The sequence below is a fragment of the Aphis gossypii genome, chromosome 1 (genome assembly GCF_020184175.1).
Source record: "Aphis gossypii isolate Hap1 chromosome 1, ASM2018417v2, whole genome shotgun sequence".
Lineage (NCBI taxonomy): Eukaryota > Metazoa > Arthropoda > Insecta > Hemiptera > Aphididae > Aphis > Aphis gossypii.
Window position 1 is genome coordinate 35,296,044 of NC_065530.1, and position 19,553 is coordinate 35,315,596.

Sequence of the window (19,553 nt, forward strand, 5' to 3'; positions counted from 1 at the left end):
AAGTTGGTTTCCATTAAACATTGAAACGGAAATTCATGATAATTAACTTTTTTTTTATTATTCATTACACCCTAATTTATCTCTGGTGGTTTTTTTTTTTATTATATTTACTACAAGATGAGTTGTTTTTCTTCAGTATTATTTACTAATTTAGTAAGATTTTTTTCATATTTTTTTAACATTCAGCTTTAAAAATTTCAAACAATGAGGTTGTTAACTTTAAATTCTCCGCGAAACTATTTGATTTGTATGTACCTAACGTTTAAATAGAGTGCATACCTACAGTAATATTATAATTTTAATGTCAGTTTAAAAACGAACTATGGGAACAAAGATAATATTTTAAAAACACAACAGACCCCTACCTGGTTACTAGACCGTGAGCTCGATTTCCTGTGCCACACAGGAAATTCAGGTATCTTGGTCAGATAAAAAAACTAAAAAGGTAAGCTATAGTTAATGGTTATGCAGTTGTTAGAAATTTCCATTCGTTATTCACTTTTTAGTGCCCCAAAAGAATAACTTTTATTTTGTCCCTTTTTCGGTAATTCATATTTAAAATGTAATGTTTCTACAAGGCAACAATGTATAATAATATTCTAAATTGTTATTTACATTTTTAACAAGTCATTTCATAGTCATAAATATTTATTATTTAACAATTAATTAAAAAGTAACTCTAAGATTTTACATAATCTAAGTATACACAAACTAATCGAAAGATATTGCACAAGATGAACATTATTTACACAATTAAAACAACAATTAGATACCTACATACGTACATATATAATATTTCAATGAAAAAATTATTTTAAGAGGGCGTGTACCTACATGAAATGTTTGAATTATTAATATACACATTACACATACACACATTAATAATAATTGGGAAGACTAGTAAAATGATAAAAAAAAAAAATTAATACAAATAAATTATGTCTTCTAAATTGTTTGTCTTATTTTTATGTCTAATTTATAAAAATATATACCAATCCTCGACTTATTTAAACGACATCAGAGTATGTACGAATGATATACTATTATAATGATTTAATGGACATATTATGAAAAACGAAAATAATTGTACACAATTCTATATATTATGTTTAAAAAATTGATTCAACTCAAAAATATTGCACGTACTCTGCATACACGTTTATGGTAGGAAAATAAGCCTATAGTTCCCATATTGTGTTACTTGGGTGTAAGTGAAATATTGCCATAATACAATTTATACGTACGGAGAGGTATTTTGGTCAGACATTTCCCGCATACTACCGGGCCATGGCCCATGGGGTTTTTTTCCTAGGTTGGGTAGGAAAACATATATTACCCACACAAAGTACCCGTGTCACGAGCGAAGCGCATGTGTAATATCTATCGTAACTGATACATTATTTTTCCGCGATGGAAACTGTCGGATGCCTATTTACATTTGGGTACGATTGAAAAATATGCTCTTCCTTATCAAAAATACTAAATCGTTTTATCACTGTTATTACGACTGCGTACGGTTTACCTGATAGTTAAAAATTGCAACGTTGCCACGATCCGACGCTAATCAATTATCATGATGATTGCGGTGGAACACAGAAAAGTTTACCTACAGGCCATTATAAAATAATAAAATATAATATTATTTTGAAAAATAATTAATTTTATCGCAAACCTTAAGATAACACATTACATAATAATCAATAATACTGATATTTATAAGTTATACTATAAACTATTACGTCTTAATCTAACAATCTAATGGACATTGAAAAAGAATCGTGTTTATATTTATAATTTAAGTATCAATTTTTTTTTAGTATTATTATTTTAACAAATAGCCTATAAGTAAATTCTATGTATGAAATTATTACGAAAACAGTATCATGTGACATCGAGTTTAATAGGGTTTTAACTTTAAAATATCAATAAATGTATTGCTTATTAAATATAACATAAATCATACAGGTTTTCAAAGTTGTTTTGTTTATTAAATATTATAGATGTATAGTAATAAAAGAATATCGTATCATTTATAAAAAATTAAGAAAAAATTGGGGAAAAGGGTGTTTTTATAAAATATTTTTGGATAAATTGCAATCATCACAGTTAATTTTCAAACGCAATAATATAAAACATTTGTGTATGGAAATTTGTATTTATTTATTCTACCAAGTATCCACCGAAAAATGCGTATCATATATAATAATAATAATAATAATAGGAAATCGTGTATCCTTATACCGGTTTACAACAACGGCGGTCTCGCGTAACGGACTTGTGGGCGAAGTGCGTTTACCGGTGTAGCGCGAAACTAGTCTTTTGCAATTTAAATATCCCTTCTTTAGACGACGACTACGAGATGGGAAGGGGTAGTCTATACCCGGTGTCGTATAGATGTGTGTACGGGGTACGAGAAGAAATGAACGTGTATCATAACGACGTTGAATTATTCATGGGCACGTAATCGTCACCATAGAAAGAGCGGTGCGTTCGTCGCTCTGAATAAAATATAATACACAATATATGTAATACAGTTCGTCAATATATATATATTTTTTTGTAACGCTGTTGCAGTTCAAAAAGAGCGCACTAGTCCGCTAAATGATTGAGTAACAGTTTTATAGCACGCGTAGAACGTACAGTAAAAAAAAGAAAACCCCATACATTATAATATTATACTACACACGTATAAATATTTGCGTATAATACGAGTATGAGTATATTTTTCCGGTTTTGAGAAAACATTGTGTGTCAGTTGACGGGGAGGGGTGGACAGTGTTGTAAATATAAATTGCACAGTTGGAAACCGAGAAACGCTACCGTAAAAGAAACAATATTTAAAGGAGGGGCGGTGGGTGGTGGCGAGAGAACGGGGGATTTTAATAAGAAGACATCTGGAAAGCGATACTGGGGGACTGTATGTTGTGAGTATGATTTATGAAACTCGGATAAACGAAATTGTTCCTATATCTGAACACTAAAAGAAATATATATGAAAAAAGAACTAAGTAAAGAATCTCATTGTGCTTAACTGCACCGAAAATATTTCTTATTCTGCATTATACGGTGAGGTATAATGAGAAAAGTTTTTTTTTATTCGCTACCGATTGTCCGCCTTATGGAACATCATTTATAATAGATTTGTACCTATCTACACTTTTCATTTTAAATAATAAAGGCGTTTTTCCGTTTAAAGTTTAAAATACATTTTTAAAATAGTTTTAAAATAAATACTGTACAAAATTAAATCAAACATAATTTTTATAATATGCAGCATCAATGCATCATACTATTTGAGTTGAGGTTATTGTGCTCAGTGTTTTTTTAAACACAACATAAAACTATTTGGTTAAAACCAACACGTTTATTGTTCACCAATTCAATTAAATTCAAAAGCAACATGAATTAACTTTTACCGGGTTCGAATGTTTAATATCGAATTTTCCGTAATCATAATAACGTATTATTTATTTTAAACATTCAACACTGAATAAAAACTTAGTAGTTAATAATATTATGTTTGATTGATTTCATATTTAATTTTAGTGGATTTTAAAACTTTCTAGTTAACTGTTAGAGTGTTTGTAATCCTTAATTAGTATTATTATTATTAGGTAGGTACCTAAATAGTAAAAAAAAAAAAAAAATGATGATTTTATTTCAATCAGTCAATAATTACAACACACGTAGTTTTGAGTGTTGGCTGTAATAATAATCGTAGAATATAGACTTTTGCTATCCAATAGAAAACAGATAATAATATTATGCTAGTATTAGGTACTCGGCGACGGCTACCGGGAAATTGATAAAAGCATAATTAAAGATAATTGTATGTGCAACATAAATTGAATAATATAATATCTATGGCTCCGGTTGCAACAGGAAATTAAATTTTCACTATTGTTGTTATTTCAGTTCAGCGATAATGTCTAGTCTAACTTAATTCTATACCAATAGACTATAATATTATATATTAATAGGTACATATGATATGTATTTATAAAGTTCCAAGAATCGTAGAAGTTTGGAAAAGTACATAAATATGCTGTCTGTGCAGTATAAATACAATATTTTTGAATTAAAATAACAAAATAATATTTACTATATATATATTACTTAGTAAATATTAATAAAATATAATATTTATTTTACGTGGCACACCGCAATGTCTGTAGGAGTTTACCAACACGTTCAATAAAACGAACAACTCTTTCAACAACGGCTGTTTGGAAGATTAAATTTATCTCTTAGATACCTGCAATAACTTACTGTGTAAAATATAAAATTCGGCTGTACGTTAAAAATAATGCTACAAAAGGAATATTAGTCCCGTGTGAATCAGTAGTTACTGCTCGCACACTGCATACAACTGATATTTCATTTTAATCTTCTTCTTTTGTACCTCCCCTTTATCCATATATTGTCCATACATTACGGTATTAAAAAGGATTAACGTTGCGTGTATATTTTAAAATAACTATCAGCAGCTCCAAAATCACGGACTATAACTAACTATGGTTTCCGTTTTAGAACATGATTTATTTGATAACAGAAGCCAATGGCAACAATTCATTTTTGTTCCTATTGTTCATTTTACCATTTTTTAGTTTAACAAGTCTCCACATTATTATAGACGTTAAATCAATATATGTTAATTGTCAAAATACTCGAAACCAATGAAAACACCCGATGGCCGGCTTACGGTAACGATATATTGTATAATACAAAGGTATATGCAGAGGTATAATATCTAAATACAACTCATGACATTTGGCCGGATGTATTGAAGTACAACCGTCTCGGATGTCCTGAAACCCACGCGCGCCAAGTCTCTCCCGTCAACTGTCAAGTCGTAAAGAAAATAATTAGTACGACACTCGATACTTGCATCCGTAAAACGTTGACCGTCCAAATAGACAGTTTTCTTCGGTCGATAATGGAATTTCGCTTAATTAGGTACTACATTACTACAAACAGCAGGTGTTAGTCTCGAGTGCCGAAAAGCTATAACGTATAATAAGCCTTTCCGCCCTCTCCGCCACTATACAACGACAAACGAGCATCGGATTTCAACCCGTACTTACTGTAGAAACAACTGGTCTGTTTTTGACCGGACTAAATATGCACGAAACCCTACAAACCTACAATACAATAAATCCACATCCACCGATGACACGCATCGAATACTTTGACATGCGCAAATATGCATAATATACTTCAGGGGGGAGGGGCATTAATGGTTTTGTAAATATTTGTGTTTTCGATGATCCGCGCACTATGTTACTATAGCTGCGACAGACTGCTGGTGTATTACCATATTAAATAACATTATACTGTTGCATCATGGGCATAAATATTATTGTTGTATTTATTTTGTTGTTCTTTGGTTGGCGAAATCTGGCAATGCACAATACGAGAACACGTTCGAATATAAACGAACCTTTCACGCCGATATACCCTGCTACAGTAGTAGTAGTTTGCCACTCCATCGGCTTTCTCCGAAATCCCAATACTAATGATAATTTATTATTATTATTATTATTTTTTTTTTATGGATATATCGTTTCTCTTCTCGGTTCACGCTATACCGACTCTATACGGACATGTAACATTAATAATATACCTGTATATAATGTTTACGTTTTATATTATTGTACTAGATCATTTGTAGCCGCGACTAGTGAGTTGTTTGTCGTTCTAGTTCGCTGGTTACTCACCGACACCATCGCATCGCCATAACAGCGAACATCAGCTTCTCTGCGAGATATTAAAACGACAATGGTGAGAATCGAAACGTGAGAAACGCGAGCACTAACGCAGCTGGGAAACGTCGGCCGGATACACATTACCCACCGCGCTAGCTGTATGCATATAATATTAATACATAAAATAGGGGTTGATAGGAAATATCACTTTATACGCATAGTACGCATGTATATGTGTATATAGTATTTATAATATACTTAATGGTTTTAAGTTTTTGATTCGAACGCTTAATGTGAATAGATCGCAATACGATTGTGTTTGTGCACTCTCGATACCGGATACTGCAACGGGTATATTAAGATTTAATGGTATAATCGAAAGGCAACGGAAAATGCACAATATTCTGCGACACCTCGCGTTTTTAAACCGCGACGGCCGGTTGAAGGACCGTGATTTCAGCATACAAAATTATTATTCAAGTAATACACTGTGTTTATTCATCAGACTTCGAATCCAGGTCGAGTGTTTGATAAATAAATACATATACCATGTAGGTAGGTATATTATACATATAATTTATGTGTTTCCCCGTCCGCTATTAGTACAGTCTGTGTATATCAATGCTGTAGGTATACTATGGATCTATTATACTATTATACCACTATACAGTAACAATGTTTGATTAAACTCGTCACGAATGTTGTCGGTGTACGTTGTGCGACGCCGTGTGACAACAAACGAAAAATGTGAGACAAGTCACGGTGTGACATTATAACGTGTTATTAATATTATTATTATTATGTATCTGCCACTACAGCTGCGGTAGATTCAGTTTTTGATTGGAACCACTGATTACACGAAAAACATTAAGTCGTGTCAAAACTCAAAACAGATTTTGTTGGACAATTCTAATAACGATAATAATAATATTCATGTAATATAATATTGTTTTGTTATGTACACCGTATAAAAACAATATTATAAGCGTTGAAATCGAGGTTGAAATTATCGAAACAAAGTCTTCAATCAATAGTTCCATATTATTTCGAGGAGAGTCGATTCGACTTTCGTCGTCCCACTCGTAGATGTTTGGAGACGCTCAAATTACATCGAATAGGATTAGCGACGGAATGCAGGGTCATCCAAAGCATACGTCACGCATACACATCGAAAATTGCACAAGAACCGCATATATTAATTATGTAGAACGTACATTCGTTCGATTTTGGTAAGGTAATCGGCACATAAAAGGCCGCGTGAGCACTGAGTATACACACTGACATTTTAAAGGCACGTGCCACACACGTATTTCGACAATCTACGTTTTGGACCACATCGTAAATTTGACTATTGCTGTTATCGGCAATAGTTAGCAAAACTATAAAGAGGCGTGATTTCTAATGATTATATGTATATTATTATGATATAACAGGCCGTTTACCTGGAGTCCTTTAACGTTATCCGAGCTCTGGCTGTGCCGGCTGCCGTGCCTCTCGCGCCACTTTAACACACCCATGACCGAATGAATCCAACCCGGAGAGGAGTCGCGGACGTCCACGCAGGACGTTTGCCGTGCCGTTTTCAGCGCCGTCGTGCGTCCGTCGACCACAACCCGATATTATACCGAACGATAATTAGATAGGTAATCAAACGGTCGAAAAGTAAATTTTTTTTTGAAAAAAAAAAAAACACGCGACCGCACAATATCCGCGAGTAAAATATCGCACCGCCTCACTGGATTGTTAATTTAAATCTGCGATCGGCAGCTAAACGAAAAAAGCGTACGACGTCGGACGATCGGCGAACGACCACCAGCGCGACATGCCCGGACGGGTACGTGCTCGCGCGAAGGACACCGGTCGGGTAACTAGACCAGCCGGCACGAACAACCCGGCACCCGCCGTCGCCGCCGCCGCCGCCGCGAATCCCCTCCACGCGGCGGGTCGGACGCGATAAAAAAGCGACCGGTCGCGCCGCGAACGCAACGGACGGGTGCGCGCCGCAGGTACGACGACGGACGACCAGGTGACGTGTACCTCCCCACCCCCCGTTTGGCACGATCGAGTGCCGGATGCGTGGGCGACCGACGACGAAGTCGCCGCCGCCGTTCTCGGCCGCGACACGCTGCACCGCCGATTGACACACACAAAATGATATTATTATTATACTTATTAGTATGTGTTACGTTATAATAGTATTATTATCGTTGTCGTTGCCGTCAATGTCGCGCTCCGTCTTGTAATAACAATAATAATATTGGGTATATCGTATTATTATATTTTTTGTGTTTTTTTATTTTTATATAATTCCGCGCGAACAAAACGATAACGATATTATTAATGACAAAGAAAAAAAACCGTTCCGTACGATCTCATAATATAGGTACCGCCGAGTTGATGAAAGTCGCCGGCTTGACGAAAATACCATATTATACTATACCGCCGTGCACCCATATATACACACGAACTCGTGTCACGACTAGTTAACGACTGTGTATACATTTTTTTAATTCGCTCTCGTGTACTATATACGAAGGGTATTACGTCGACGCATACGATTTTACTGCAGCTCTGAGTCGTGTAGTGTTTGTATTATTTCCATTGTCGATGTGCGCCCACGACCCTGCGGTGGTTATATGTATATGTTAGATGGCTACTATAATAGGTGATTTACCGCATTATATAATATAATATGACATATTATGCGTATTATCTCGTGGTATATATAGGTCACGATGATATATATATATATATATATATGTTGTGTGTGGATGTTCCAGCAAAATATATTGTAATCTGCAACCACGACTTCTATATGGAATACAATATTCCTGTTTAACACAGACTCGTATATAATATTATATACACATATAATATGAGCTGCACGCCAAAGAGATATTATTGATCTGGTTTGAGAAAATATTATTTCAACTGACTTTTAATAAACACACATAATATTATTATCAATATACAATAATATTATACGATGCGTATATTATACGTGTGCGTGACTTGAAATAGATTATTAACGTGCATGTATAATGGCAAGGCTTGAGGTAGGAAAATCAATCTGCAGCACTACCTATATTTCCTTAGTTTTGTAATTCCTTTTACCTTTATATTAAACTAATAATGTAAATAATAATTCAATAATAAAACTTCTAGATATCCGTAGGTTTACAATCAATTTATCGAGTAAATTATTTTAGAATCCGAGCGGTTTTAATATTTTCATTTAATATTATTAATATTCTATACATTTTAATAAACTTGTTTATTGATTTTAATAGTATTGTTATTATCATCAAAACATATTTTGTAGTACAACAGGTATAACCGTTTAGGTATGAAAAATGAAATAATTAATATACTTTTTATCAAAAATACATGTTATACAGCAAATAAATATCCGAGCACTTTTAAATTTGGATGTAGGTGCACGGTATATTATTCATGCATATGTATTATATTATTTTATGCTTATAATAAATTAGGTAACAGCTAACAATAAGACTGTTTCGATTAAATACCTATTCGTTATGGTAAAATAATACATTTTACTTGAGTTTAAATAAACCGCATCGCGCGCTGTTGATAATATTTAGATTTGAATAAGTTGTAAATTAAATTAATAGCTATAACGTATAGCGGAATCCGAGTATAAATGCGTATAATATATTACATATATACACCTATGCGTAGTGTATAGGATACACACCGTGAGTTGAGACCGCGTCGCATATTTATCCGTACCGCACGAAAAAAGAAAGAGTTAACAGTATAATATTATAATAGCCGCAGTATTGTTATTAGATCCTGATGGCAGACCGCCAGTTTTTGCGTTTGGTTTTATTCCACGGCCAATTTTTTTTAGCGTGACAGTTGCCGCCGAGGGGTTTGCGAACATATAGCTGCTCGCAGCTGCGATGTGCATTTTTTTTTGTTTAATATCACAGACCCTCGCGGATAGGGGATTTACAGGATCGAATGTGCACTTCAGCAACATTGTAATATTTTAACATTCATATTTTTTATATGTACTCGACGTACGTCCAACGACGAAAAGATATTATTGTCACGTGAAATATAAACACGTACGCCAGACTTTTATATTATATAGGTATACATCAGTGTTCGGTGATTCAAATGTATATAATAGTAATAATCGATAAGCGCGGACAGTGGTTATGACTTGGTATAGAACTATTAGGGGTGATGGTCATAACATATAAACGTTTACGATGTATAAAATACAATTATTATCACATCCTTCGATGCGTGTATACGCGTACACATAAGCTTAATATATCATATATATATGATATAATGTACTGACCTACAACGTATAATGTCCAACGTTGCCTACCTGTGTCCTATATATGCCACTCGTGCAAGCGCTCAATATATTATAGTGTACAGGATGGTCCGTTTAACCTGCCACTTTAATTTTTTTTTTGTGATTTAGAGAAATACTGGTTTTAAATTATTAGTATTTGTATTTATTATAGGCGTTGGCACTTCATTTGTATGTATATACATCGAAATATTCGTGCAAATATTTTGCTGAAAATTATAAAAAATAAAATGAAGGTATCTTTGTCTTTCGTTAAAATAACTTTAAAACCAAATAAATCATACTGATAAAAATCCCATTTTTTTTTTTTTTAATAATGTTATAGTCACCTTATACAGCTATTATAAATATTATAAATTTTTTTGAAAAAAGGAACCATCATATAAATGTTTTAAAAAATCAACTTGGCAGGTTTAACCATTCAGTCATTGAACGAATCACCCTGTATGTAATAATGTACCAATGTCCCGTCGGTGTATGCACACCGTAAGTTTCTCACGGATACAGAGCAGCGACGATTTAGACACGTGGACACGCGTGGGAAAACATTATTCCACAAAAGCTCGTCAAGAATCGTGTTTGTTCAGCCCGTTTCTATATGGTTAATACACCCTGCAATATGATTACGCAACCCTATGGTTTTAACCGTATATACCTATATAATATTATACTATTTAAAACACCACAAACACATCACATGCATTGTGCAGTATTAAACGCTGTAAACAATATAGTGTGTTTTCGTTTTAATAACAATGTTAATAGTATTAATAAAATAATATATAGTAGACACGTGATATACAGAAATTGTGCCGAATACTTTTTTGATGAGAAAATGTATATTTCTTACCAAAAATCAACAAATAAAAAATACATACTTTTAAGGTTATAAATTATATCTAATATTGTGTGGTTAATGTCTTGTATATAAACATAACAGGTAAACATAACAGCGTTAACTTTATTATACATAATGTTAAATATGTATTTTAATATCCATTATATTATGTTGTATCGACTATATTATGACGTATACCTTACGTTTTTTACACACCTAATTACATAGATTACCATTTTCAGTTTTTCTTATCTTCATTAAATTAATATTTATTTCGTACACTTTGTGTTATAACAACAATAACTAATAAATGGTGATAACTTTTCATGGACTGAATAAATATTTGGCATAGTAAATTATTGCCCAAACTTACTATGCGGTCATCCATGCACATTGCCAATATTGCTTTTTGTTAAACCACAGTGTAATTTTCTCTATTCACGTAGGTACGTGTTAACTTTTTACAAATTTTATACTTTATACACAATATGATTTTGGCCAAAATTGCAAAAACAATAAGTAATTTTCTGAGTTTTCAATAATAAATATAAATAGTATGATTATAGTTTGTACTGAAGTTTTATCAACATTATAGTATAAAAACGAAATTATTATAACAAAAAATCAATATACAAATGCTATACGCAAATATATATGTTGTGATCACAATATTGAACTAGGATTTACAATATACAAAATATAATCAACTTACATAATAATAATTTCAATTTCTCATAATAGTTAATAAATATGTGTTTTCCGTAATGATGACTGATAGTTAAGTAATAAACTAACATGTTTACTTTTATTATTGATTATTTGATTAATTAATAAAATAACAATATATCAATTTATTATACCTATTACAAAACCAATGCAATTATATTCTTAATAAAGTTATAACTTAGAAATAATAATAAACGACAAAGTGTTACTAAAAGCATGTATATCTAGAATAAAATAATAAATATATTTTTAATTTTAATTGTTAGACATTGTATTTTTTTATATTTAATGATGCCATAAATATAAACAGAATTTCATAAATTTAAAAAAAATAATTGAAGCTTGAATAAAATCTGAAAAAAAATGAATAAAAAAAACTATATCCTTAAACAATAATAATTTTTATTTCGCTAAATATGAACTCAACATATAGACTATTGTAATCCTACAGTTTATATTCATAAAATATTTACAGCTCATATTTTAATAAAAAAATACCTGTTTTTTTTTTTTTTAGAAAATCTATGTATCCATTTATATGAATCTTTAAAAAATAATAATATTATTAATACAAAAAGTAAGTAATCAATATGTATATTAGGTTTATTAATTATTGTATATTGTTTTATGAAAATAATTTTACGTATAATCTCTATAATTTGTATTTTGTAAGTGTTATCTAATAATTAATAAATAATCAAATTTCCTACTATAACTTTATAGTATTAATAAAAGTTGTTTAAAAAATTGATGTAAATATTTCATTATTTGCATAATAATTGCATCGTATATTGATAATATAAATAACCAAGTAATAATAACAGCTCATTTTGACTTGAATCTAACTCAATGCATTGTAATATTACGTATGCTTATATAGTTATATCATATAAGTAGGAATCCATATTTCTTCAAACAATTCAAATTGTGAGTTGTGACAATATAACCATTCAACTTCAATCATGAATAAATCCTATGTTTAAATAGGTATCTAGGCTGTCATTCATGTAATCATGTCTGAAATGTGAAGGTATTTTTTATTTTCATTTTTTTTATATACATATACATTATACATATTAAACTCAACATCGCCCGAGGTAAAACGTAAGTATAAATTACTTCCTATTTAAACATAATGCGTATACATGGATAATATACAGGACAGAGTGAAACGACACTATTTGTACATACGAAACGCCGTAATAACTTAAGTAGGTATATATATTATTTACTCTATATTGGTATCTGCACTACCTACTTACAACAGATATGGAAGCCAATAGATAGATACCACCGGAGTACAATTCATTGTTACCTTATTATTATTTAACGAATAATAATTGTCCCGTGTAAGTTTAGTAAATACTAAATACTTAATAATACATAAGATATTATAGAACTATTTAATATTTTTACTAGTATAAATAGTATATATTACTAGTGTAATTTAGTATTCAAACTACTAAACATTTCAAAAGTACAAGTAAAAGTTGATAGTTTTGATTTGAAATGTTTGCACATGTGATGATCAATTAATAAAACGTGTGTAATAAATTTTAATAGAGATAAAATAATAATATACGGAGAACTGATATGTAAACAATTATTATTTACAATACTAGCCACGTGACCCACGCTACGATTAAAAAATTATTGTTGATTGATAAGTTGATATTATGATCTGAACACATGCCAAATATATATTCGGGAGTTGTGAATGTGTAAGTAAAATATAGCTTGTAATGTTTGTTTGTAGTCGTTCAATATCAGTTAACGTCAATATAGTGAAGTAAACCGAACGTGATCTATTGCATGTTTTCATGAAAAGACAATTACTACGTCGCGTCGACTCAGAGACTAAATTGAGTTTACTACTTTTTAAATAAAATGCCTCTCTGCAGCATTTGGTTTTGACATTTTATTAATGATAAAATAATTAAGGATCCGGACGGTTTCATTATCTAAAGTAAATGGAAAAAAAATGAACGTAATAAAACACTAAGATATTAAAACTACAAAATGTAAGGTAATCGATATTTTTAAATCAGGTAATATTAATTGTTCTATTATGTTGATAAATAATTAAATGGTAATACCTAACAAACTTAGAACTTAAAATGGTTAAAATAAAATCATTTTTTTCTAAGGAATACTGACATTTAATACATTTTATAATAAATTATATTTTAAAATGGTATACTATACCTAATCGTTTTTACTACGTATTTTGTAAGTTCTATTGATTATATTTAATAATGTCATCGAATAAAATTTGAAAAGGTTCCTGACACCCATAAATTAAAAGGTAATAAATAATAGTATTAAACGTATTAAAATTAATTTGAAAAATATTACTATTATTATTAATTTATACACTCATAAAAAATAAATAAAAGCATATCCGTTATAGTTCATTATTCGAATACTTAAATTCTGATAATAGTTTTTATAATGTATATACTATGGTCGACAGTGAAGTACTTACTATAAATTAGTAATGGTAAATTAGTGGTACTTAGAAATTTAAATCAAATAAAAAGATGAAGTTCGAAAACTGAATTGATTTTTTTTTTATGTGACAATGCACTATATATTTTTTAATTTAAAATGAAGTATTGAAAACTAAAGTAAACATTTATGTAGTAGGTGTACTTAATAGTATACATTTTGTCATTTTTATAATTGTTTTGTCAAACATGTATCATCATTATAATAGTATTTATGGCGATGTGTCTCCTTCGAACGTTTACAAACAATGACATACGAGTACAACGTATTAAAGACGTATAACGGTAGGAACATATCAAAAACCAACTATTGTGTAAGTAATAGTTCATAATCTGTAAAATTACTTTACCGATTCGTGTACTTTTGTGTATATTTTTTTTTTATTGTTTAATAAATTTGGTAAAACGATACTGAGATGTTGTAGTTAAAAAACAATAATATTTGTATTCCTATTGTTAAGTCAATGCACTAAAATTTCAAAGTATATTTATAATATGATAATATTATTATATGAACTGAACAACTAATAACTGAAATAAAAAGTGGATAATTGCTCAATAAAAACAAAACATTATAAACTGATAACATTGTAGTTTTAAACAATGGTGAACAATATACTAAAATTACTAGTTTTAATAGCTTTAAAATTTTTCATTCTCAACTTTTATCTTATTTTATACTATTAATATAATTTCTTTTCTTTATATTTTAATAACTTGGTAAGCGTAAAAAGAAAAACAGATATAAAGTCTAAAATCTAGATGCCGCAAATAGTCTATTATAGTCACACATTTTTTATTAATACCAATGGATATACCTACATAAATTTTGTTTAACATCAAGATTAATTGTAATTTAGGTATTTCTAGAAAAGTTTCTACGTTTACGAAATATTTATTTAACATTATACTAGAAGGTAAATTGTTATAATAACGGGTTTCGCAGCGATATAAAACAGAAGAAAATATGAGTACTTATATGCTATTAAAATAAATCGTCGAGGAAAATCATTTTAAATAATTTATTTAAATTTCTAACGATTGCGTGTTTACAAAAGACCACTTTACGGGGCGTTGATGGAAAAAAAAGTTACGCGGGATAAACTCGGATTAAATGACGCGTTGCGGTAAAAGTCGATAGGGAAAGAAAAAAACCGTCCGTAAACAACGGTTAGTGCTCCAGTAACTGACGACGACAAACAAGTGGCTCCCCAAAGTATCATACTATTAGCTAGGTACCTAGTTAGTTATATTATATAAATGTTTGGTAACACGGAAAGCTATTATCACGTATATACACCTTCGTCCCCCCATATATTATACTCGTTATGAGAACCGTAATAATATCGGTGGTAATGGATAAAGTCTGTATTAGGGTTGACGTACAGTGGTGATCGCTAGCTCGTCAAATAAGTTCTGTACACACGACCGTGGTATCATGACATCGTCATAATATGACCGTGGGAATTGGGAACAACGTTCAAAGTTATATTATATATTATTATTATTAAAATTTAAATGCAAGTACGATTTGTAACTCCAGTTTTGCTTGCGTGCGTCGGAATAATATACCATAATATTTCCATCTGCAGCTACTATACCTACGAGAAGTATAAAATATAGTGAATTATGCACGACGTGGATTGCCGATTGTAATCAAACGCGCGTGTATTGGGTTACTTGTACTACCCGTCGTCGCGGCTTCGGAAGATAGGTATAATATTATTATAGTGTGTGCATTGAAAAACCGAAGGCACACAAAAATAATAAACCGTTCGAATCATATGCAATTGTACAGTGCACACGCTTAACTACACTGCTGTGGTTTGTATTACGTACAACGAAAATAAAAAAAATGCACTTCCCCGCACGTCGATGATGACCGTTAGAGATAATAATATATAATATGTTTTTATACTATGCTTTTAGTATTCGTGACTACTGCGTTGCACCAACGGTTAAAATAATATCATTACATATTATTTTATAACTGGGTATATAATATATTTTATAGTGCGGTATATACAACCCACGCAGACTTGTACTATCTATATACGACTTACTCCATACGGTATGCAGACCAACATTCTGTTATCTCTATTATAACCACTTTTATACTTTATTATTATTGTATAGTGCTGGTGTGGTGTACGAGTATACTACATAATATACTCGCCGCCGCTGTAAACAACAGTCGTAGTAATATTTGTCGCACGTGACTACCCTACAGATGTGCGCCGTACATAGTACGATATTATAATACACCAAAAGTGCCGGTTTCGTTTTACCTAAACGACGTTGCTTTTAAAGAATGATATAATGTAACGTCCGACAGAGAACGACTTCAAGTTATACCGTATTGTATCGTGTGTACCGCTTAGGGGAAGGGAAATTTGGTTATATTGGCTAAATAACTGCGAGTGGCTCGGGTATACAATACATACAAATAATATTACTAAGTATTGCGGTTTTATATTTTTATTTTTCGGTCTCCAAAATACCCGACACAGTCTCGCATTTATAACTCGGTGGTGTGCTCGATGCCCGATGGGGAAAACTACATTTTATTACGCTTACGATAATATGATACTATATGATAATAATACGCGATGCAGAGAGCTGATATTATGTTCAAAAGTCCACGCGAGAGTCGTGTTATCTCGATAAGTTCGATAAGATTAGATACCAATAAAATTCTACGTATCGTTTCGTAATATTATGTTTAACCATATGAAACCGAAACGTTGTCGTGTAATGCAACCTCCGCAAACTGCAGCTGTGCGAAGCACCTATATATAATCATTTATATAGGTACTGCAGTTCTTCACTAGGAAGTCCCGTTTCGAGAGTATATATATATATTTATATCGTGATATTCACATTATACATTTATACCTATATGTCCTGTACGTATAAAAATTATATGGTATCGATAAAAACGCAATTTGAAACCGCGATTGTAATTTTATCCTATTTGAGCGCAGTCGAGGGGAAAATTCCAATTGCTTTTTCTTCGATATTTCATAATTTCACAGCTGCAGGTTCTCAAGTCTCGACGACCATAACAGCGACAACATCAACCCGGCGAACTTGCAACTGTGAATTTATTATGCTTTCTGTGATTATGTCTGATATATTGTATAATTACAGATTCTGGTCATTGTTAATATAGTATTGTATATACATAGCCATATAGGTGCACATACATTCTATATTCTGCTTATTATTAAACATTTTTTCTATAGTAAAACGTATTTCCAAAATTTCCATGTAACTTTTGCTTAAGTTTAAAGATTTAGCTCATATATTATCTAACTCTCTGAAATAATTATTGATTATTATTTATTCTAGGACACAATAAATTCAATTTTTAATAAGTTGGTTTTTTGTCAGTGAAATAATTTAAATTTATACAATTTTTATTGATCAATTTGATTATAAAATCGTCATAGGTGCACTGTTAAACAATTTATTTATCAAGCATTGAATATTTCAGTGTTAATTTTTTATTTCACAATTAATTATCATTATTATAGAAATGAAACAAAACAGAATATAATTTTATTATTATAATATAATATAGTTTTAATAAACAAAATATTATAAAATTAAGAATACCTAATTGTATCGTTCTGTTGAAAAAAAAGTATAATACATCTAGATAGTAGGTATCCTTATTAAAAACTCTTTTAAACATTTTACTTTGATTTTACACGAAAATATTTTATAACTAATTATAAATTTAATTAGTTATTTAAATATTGATTACTATTAATACTAGTTACTATAGTAACCATTAAATAACGAATTATCAAATTTACATAACAAAATATAAAACCACAGACTTAACTACTTTCATAAATTACATATTACAATGAATATTGACTATTTATATATGTAAACAATCAGACCACCCAAGCATTATATTTTTTTATTTTGATAAATATAACATACTTATTGTGTAAAAAAATCTATTTCCATAAACACTAAAATCATATTTTCACATTAAAAATGCATGATTATAATATATTTTTATTTATTTTTTTTTTTTTGGTAATAAGTAATAACAATATGACCAATACATTGTTTGAAATAAAAATATAGGTATAATGATTTAAATGGTGGGTACGACTCACGCACTTTATCGAATGCCTACACATATGAATACGATATGCACTATAAACAGCTATACAGTAACGTTATAGTTAATAATTCATGAAGTATTTTTCAAGTTCTGCATTTTCCTCACAGCTTTAAAGACTGCATAAACGCTGTGACCGCAAAGGTTACGTTAAAAATGTTTTAATACGACAATGTGCGTTTTAATTAACAGATAAGACAAGAGTTTCAAAGTATAATTATATTGCTTAGATGCTTTGTATGAGATACATTTAATATACGCTTTGCCGCGCAATTTGTTCCGAGAGCATTACTTCCTTTGAAAATATGGCGTTAATAATGATAAAAAAAAAATGAAATAAAAACACCCCGATGCTTTACTAACAAACTGATTACCTTCTCGACGAAGCTTTTACACTGCGAAATAAAATGAGATTCAGAAAACGTAGTTCGTTCCCCTGTAAATACCTACGCTACTAATTTTCCGGGTCGACTGAGAAACTGTCAGATATTTTGTGAAATTAATGATAGTGTCCAAGATAGGCATGCCCATGGGAACTCTTTTCTTATTCTTATATTAATGGTTGTACAAAAACAATATTGGCTAATCAAAAAAATAAAATAAAAACAATACTCGTGAAAAGCTGGAGAAAAATTTATTTTGGCCATCTATTGTGAAGTCATACAAAAGGAAGAAGCCGGACTCAGTCTACTCAGAACACAAAACGGGTCTTGTAAAATATAAATTATAAAAACATCAAACGAGATCGTATGTCCTACTTATGATTGCACTCGGATATTTAGTTGCGCATTCATTTTAAATGTATGTACTCTGAAAGTTTAAAGCAAGAAGTTTCCTAATGAAAACTGAAAAATTAAGTTTGGTGTACAGCTTTAGTGAGGGTACTCTATCATGAGTAGATTCTTGTTATTTTCAAAAGCAAGATATAATATATGACTTAAATTATTAATGATACATGTACTGTATAATTTACTAAAAATATGATCTAAATTTTAGCGTTAAGTTTAAAGTGTATAATTAATTATTAATAAATTATAATTATTATTATTAAAACCCTTGGCATTTTCGGAAATTTAAATTTAAGAAGTTTTAAAGTTGCGTTTATAATAATCAATCGATTAATATAAATGAAAACATTTACAAGATATAGATTTTCAGGTAAATATAAGTCTTCAAGTTAATATCAGAATTATTTGTTCAGGAGTTAAGAAGTGAATATAAAAATGATTAAGGTTTATACTTTTATAGTATACATTTAATTTGTTATCATATGTTATTACAT

The 19,553-nt window shown here is 30.5% G+C and overlaps 1 protein-coding gene across 5 annotated transcripts in view; it reads right to left on the bottom strand.

The window, feature by feature from the left end:
• LOC114124827 (rap1 GTPase-activating protein 1) overlaps positions 1-19,553 on the bottom strand; it is a 159,109-nt gene that overhangs the window by 24,555 nt on the left and 115,001 nt on the right. Inside the window, exon 1 of one of the 5 annotated variants that reach the window (XM_027988254.2) lies at positions 7,148-7,582. The exons of the other annotated variants lie outside the window; for them this stretch is intronic. Within the exon in view, the coding sequence (XP_027844055.2) occupies positions 7,148-7,222 (75 nt within the window). The 5' untranslated portion in view covers positions 7,223-7,582. Of the gene's footprint in view, positions 1-7,147; positions 7,583-19,553 lie in introns of those variants that run through there. 5 annotated transcript variants of the gene reach the window in all.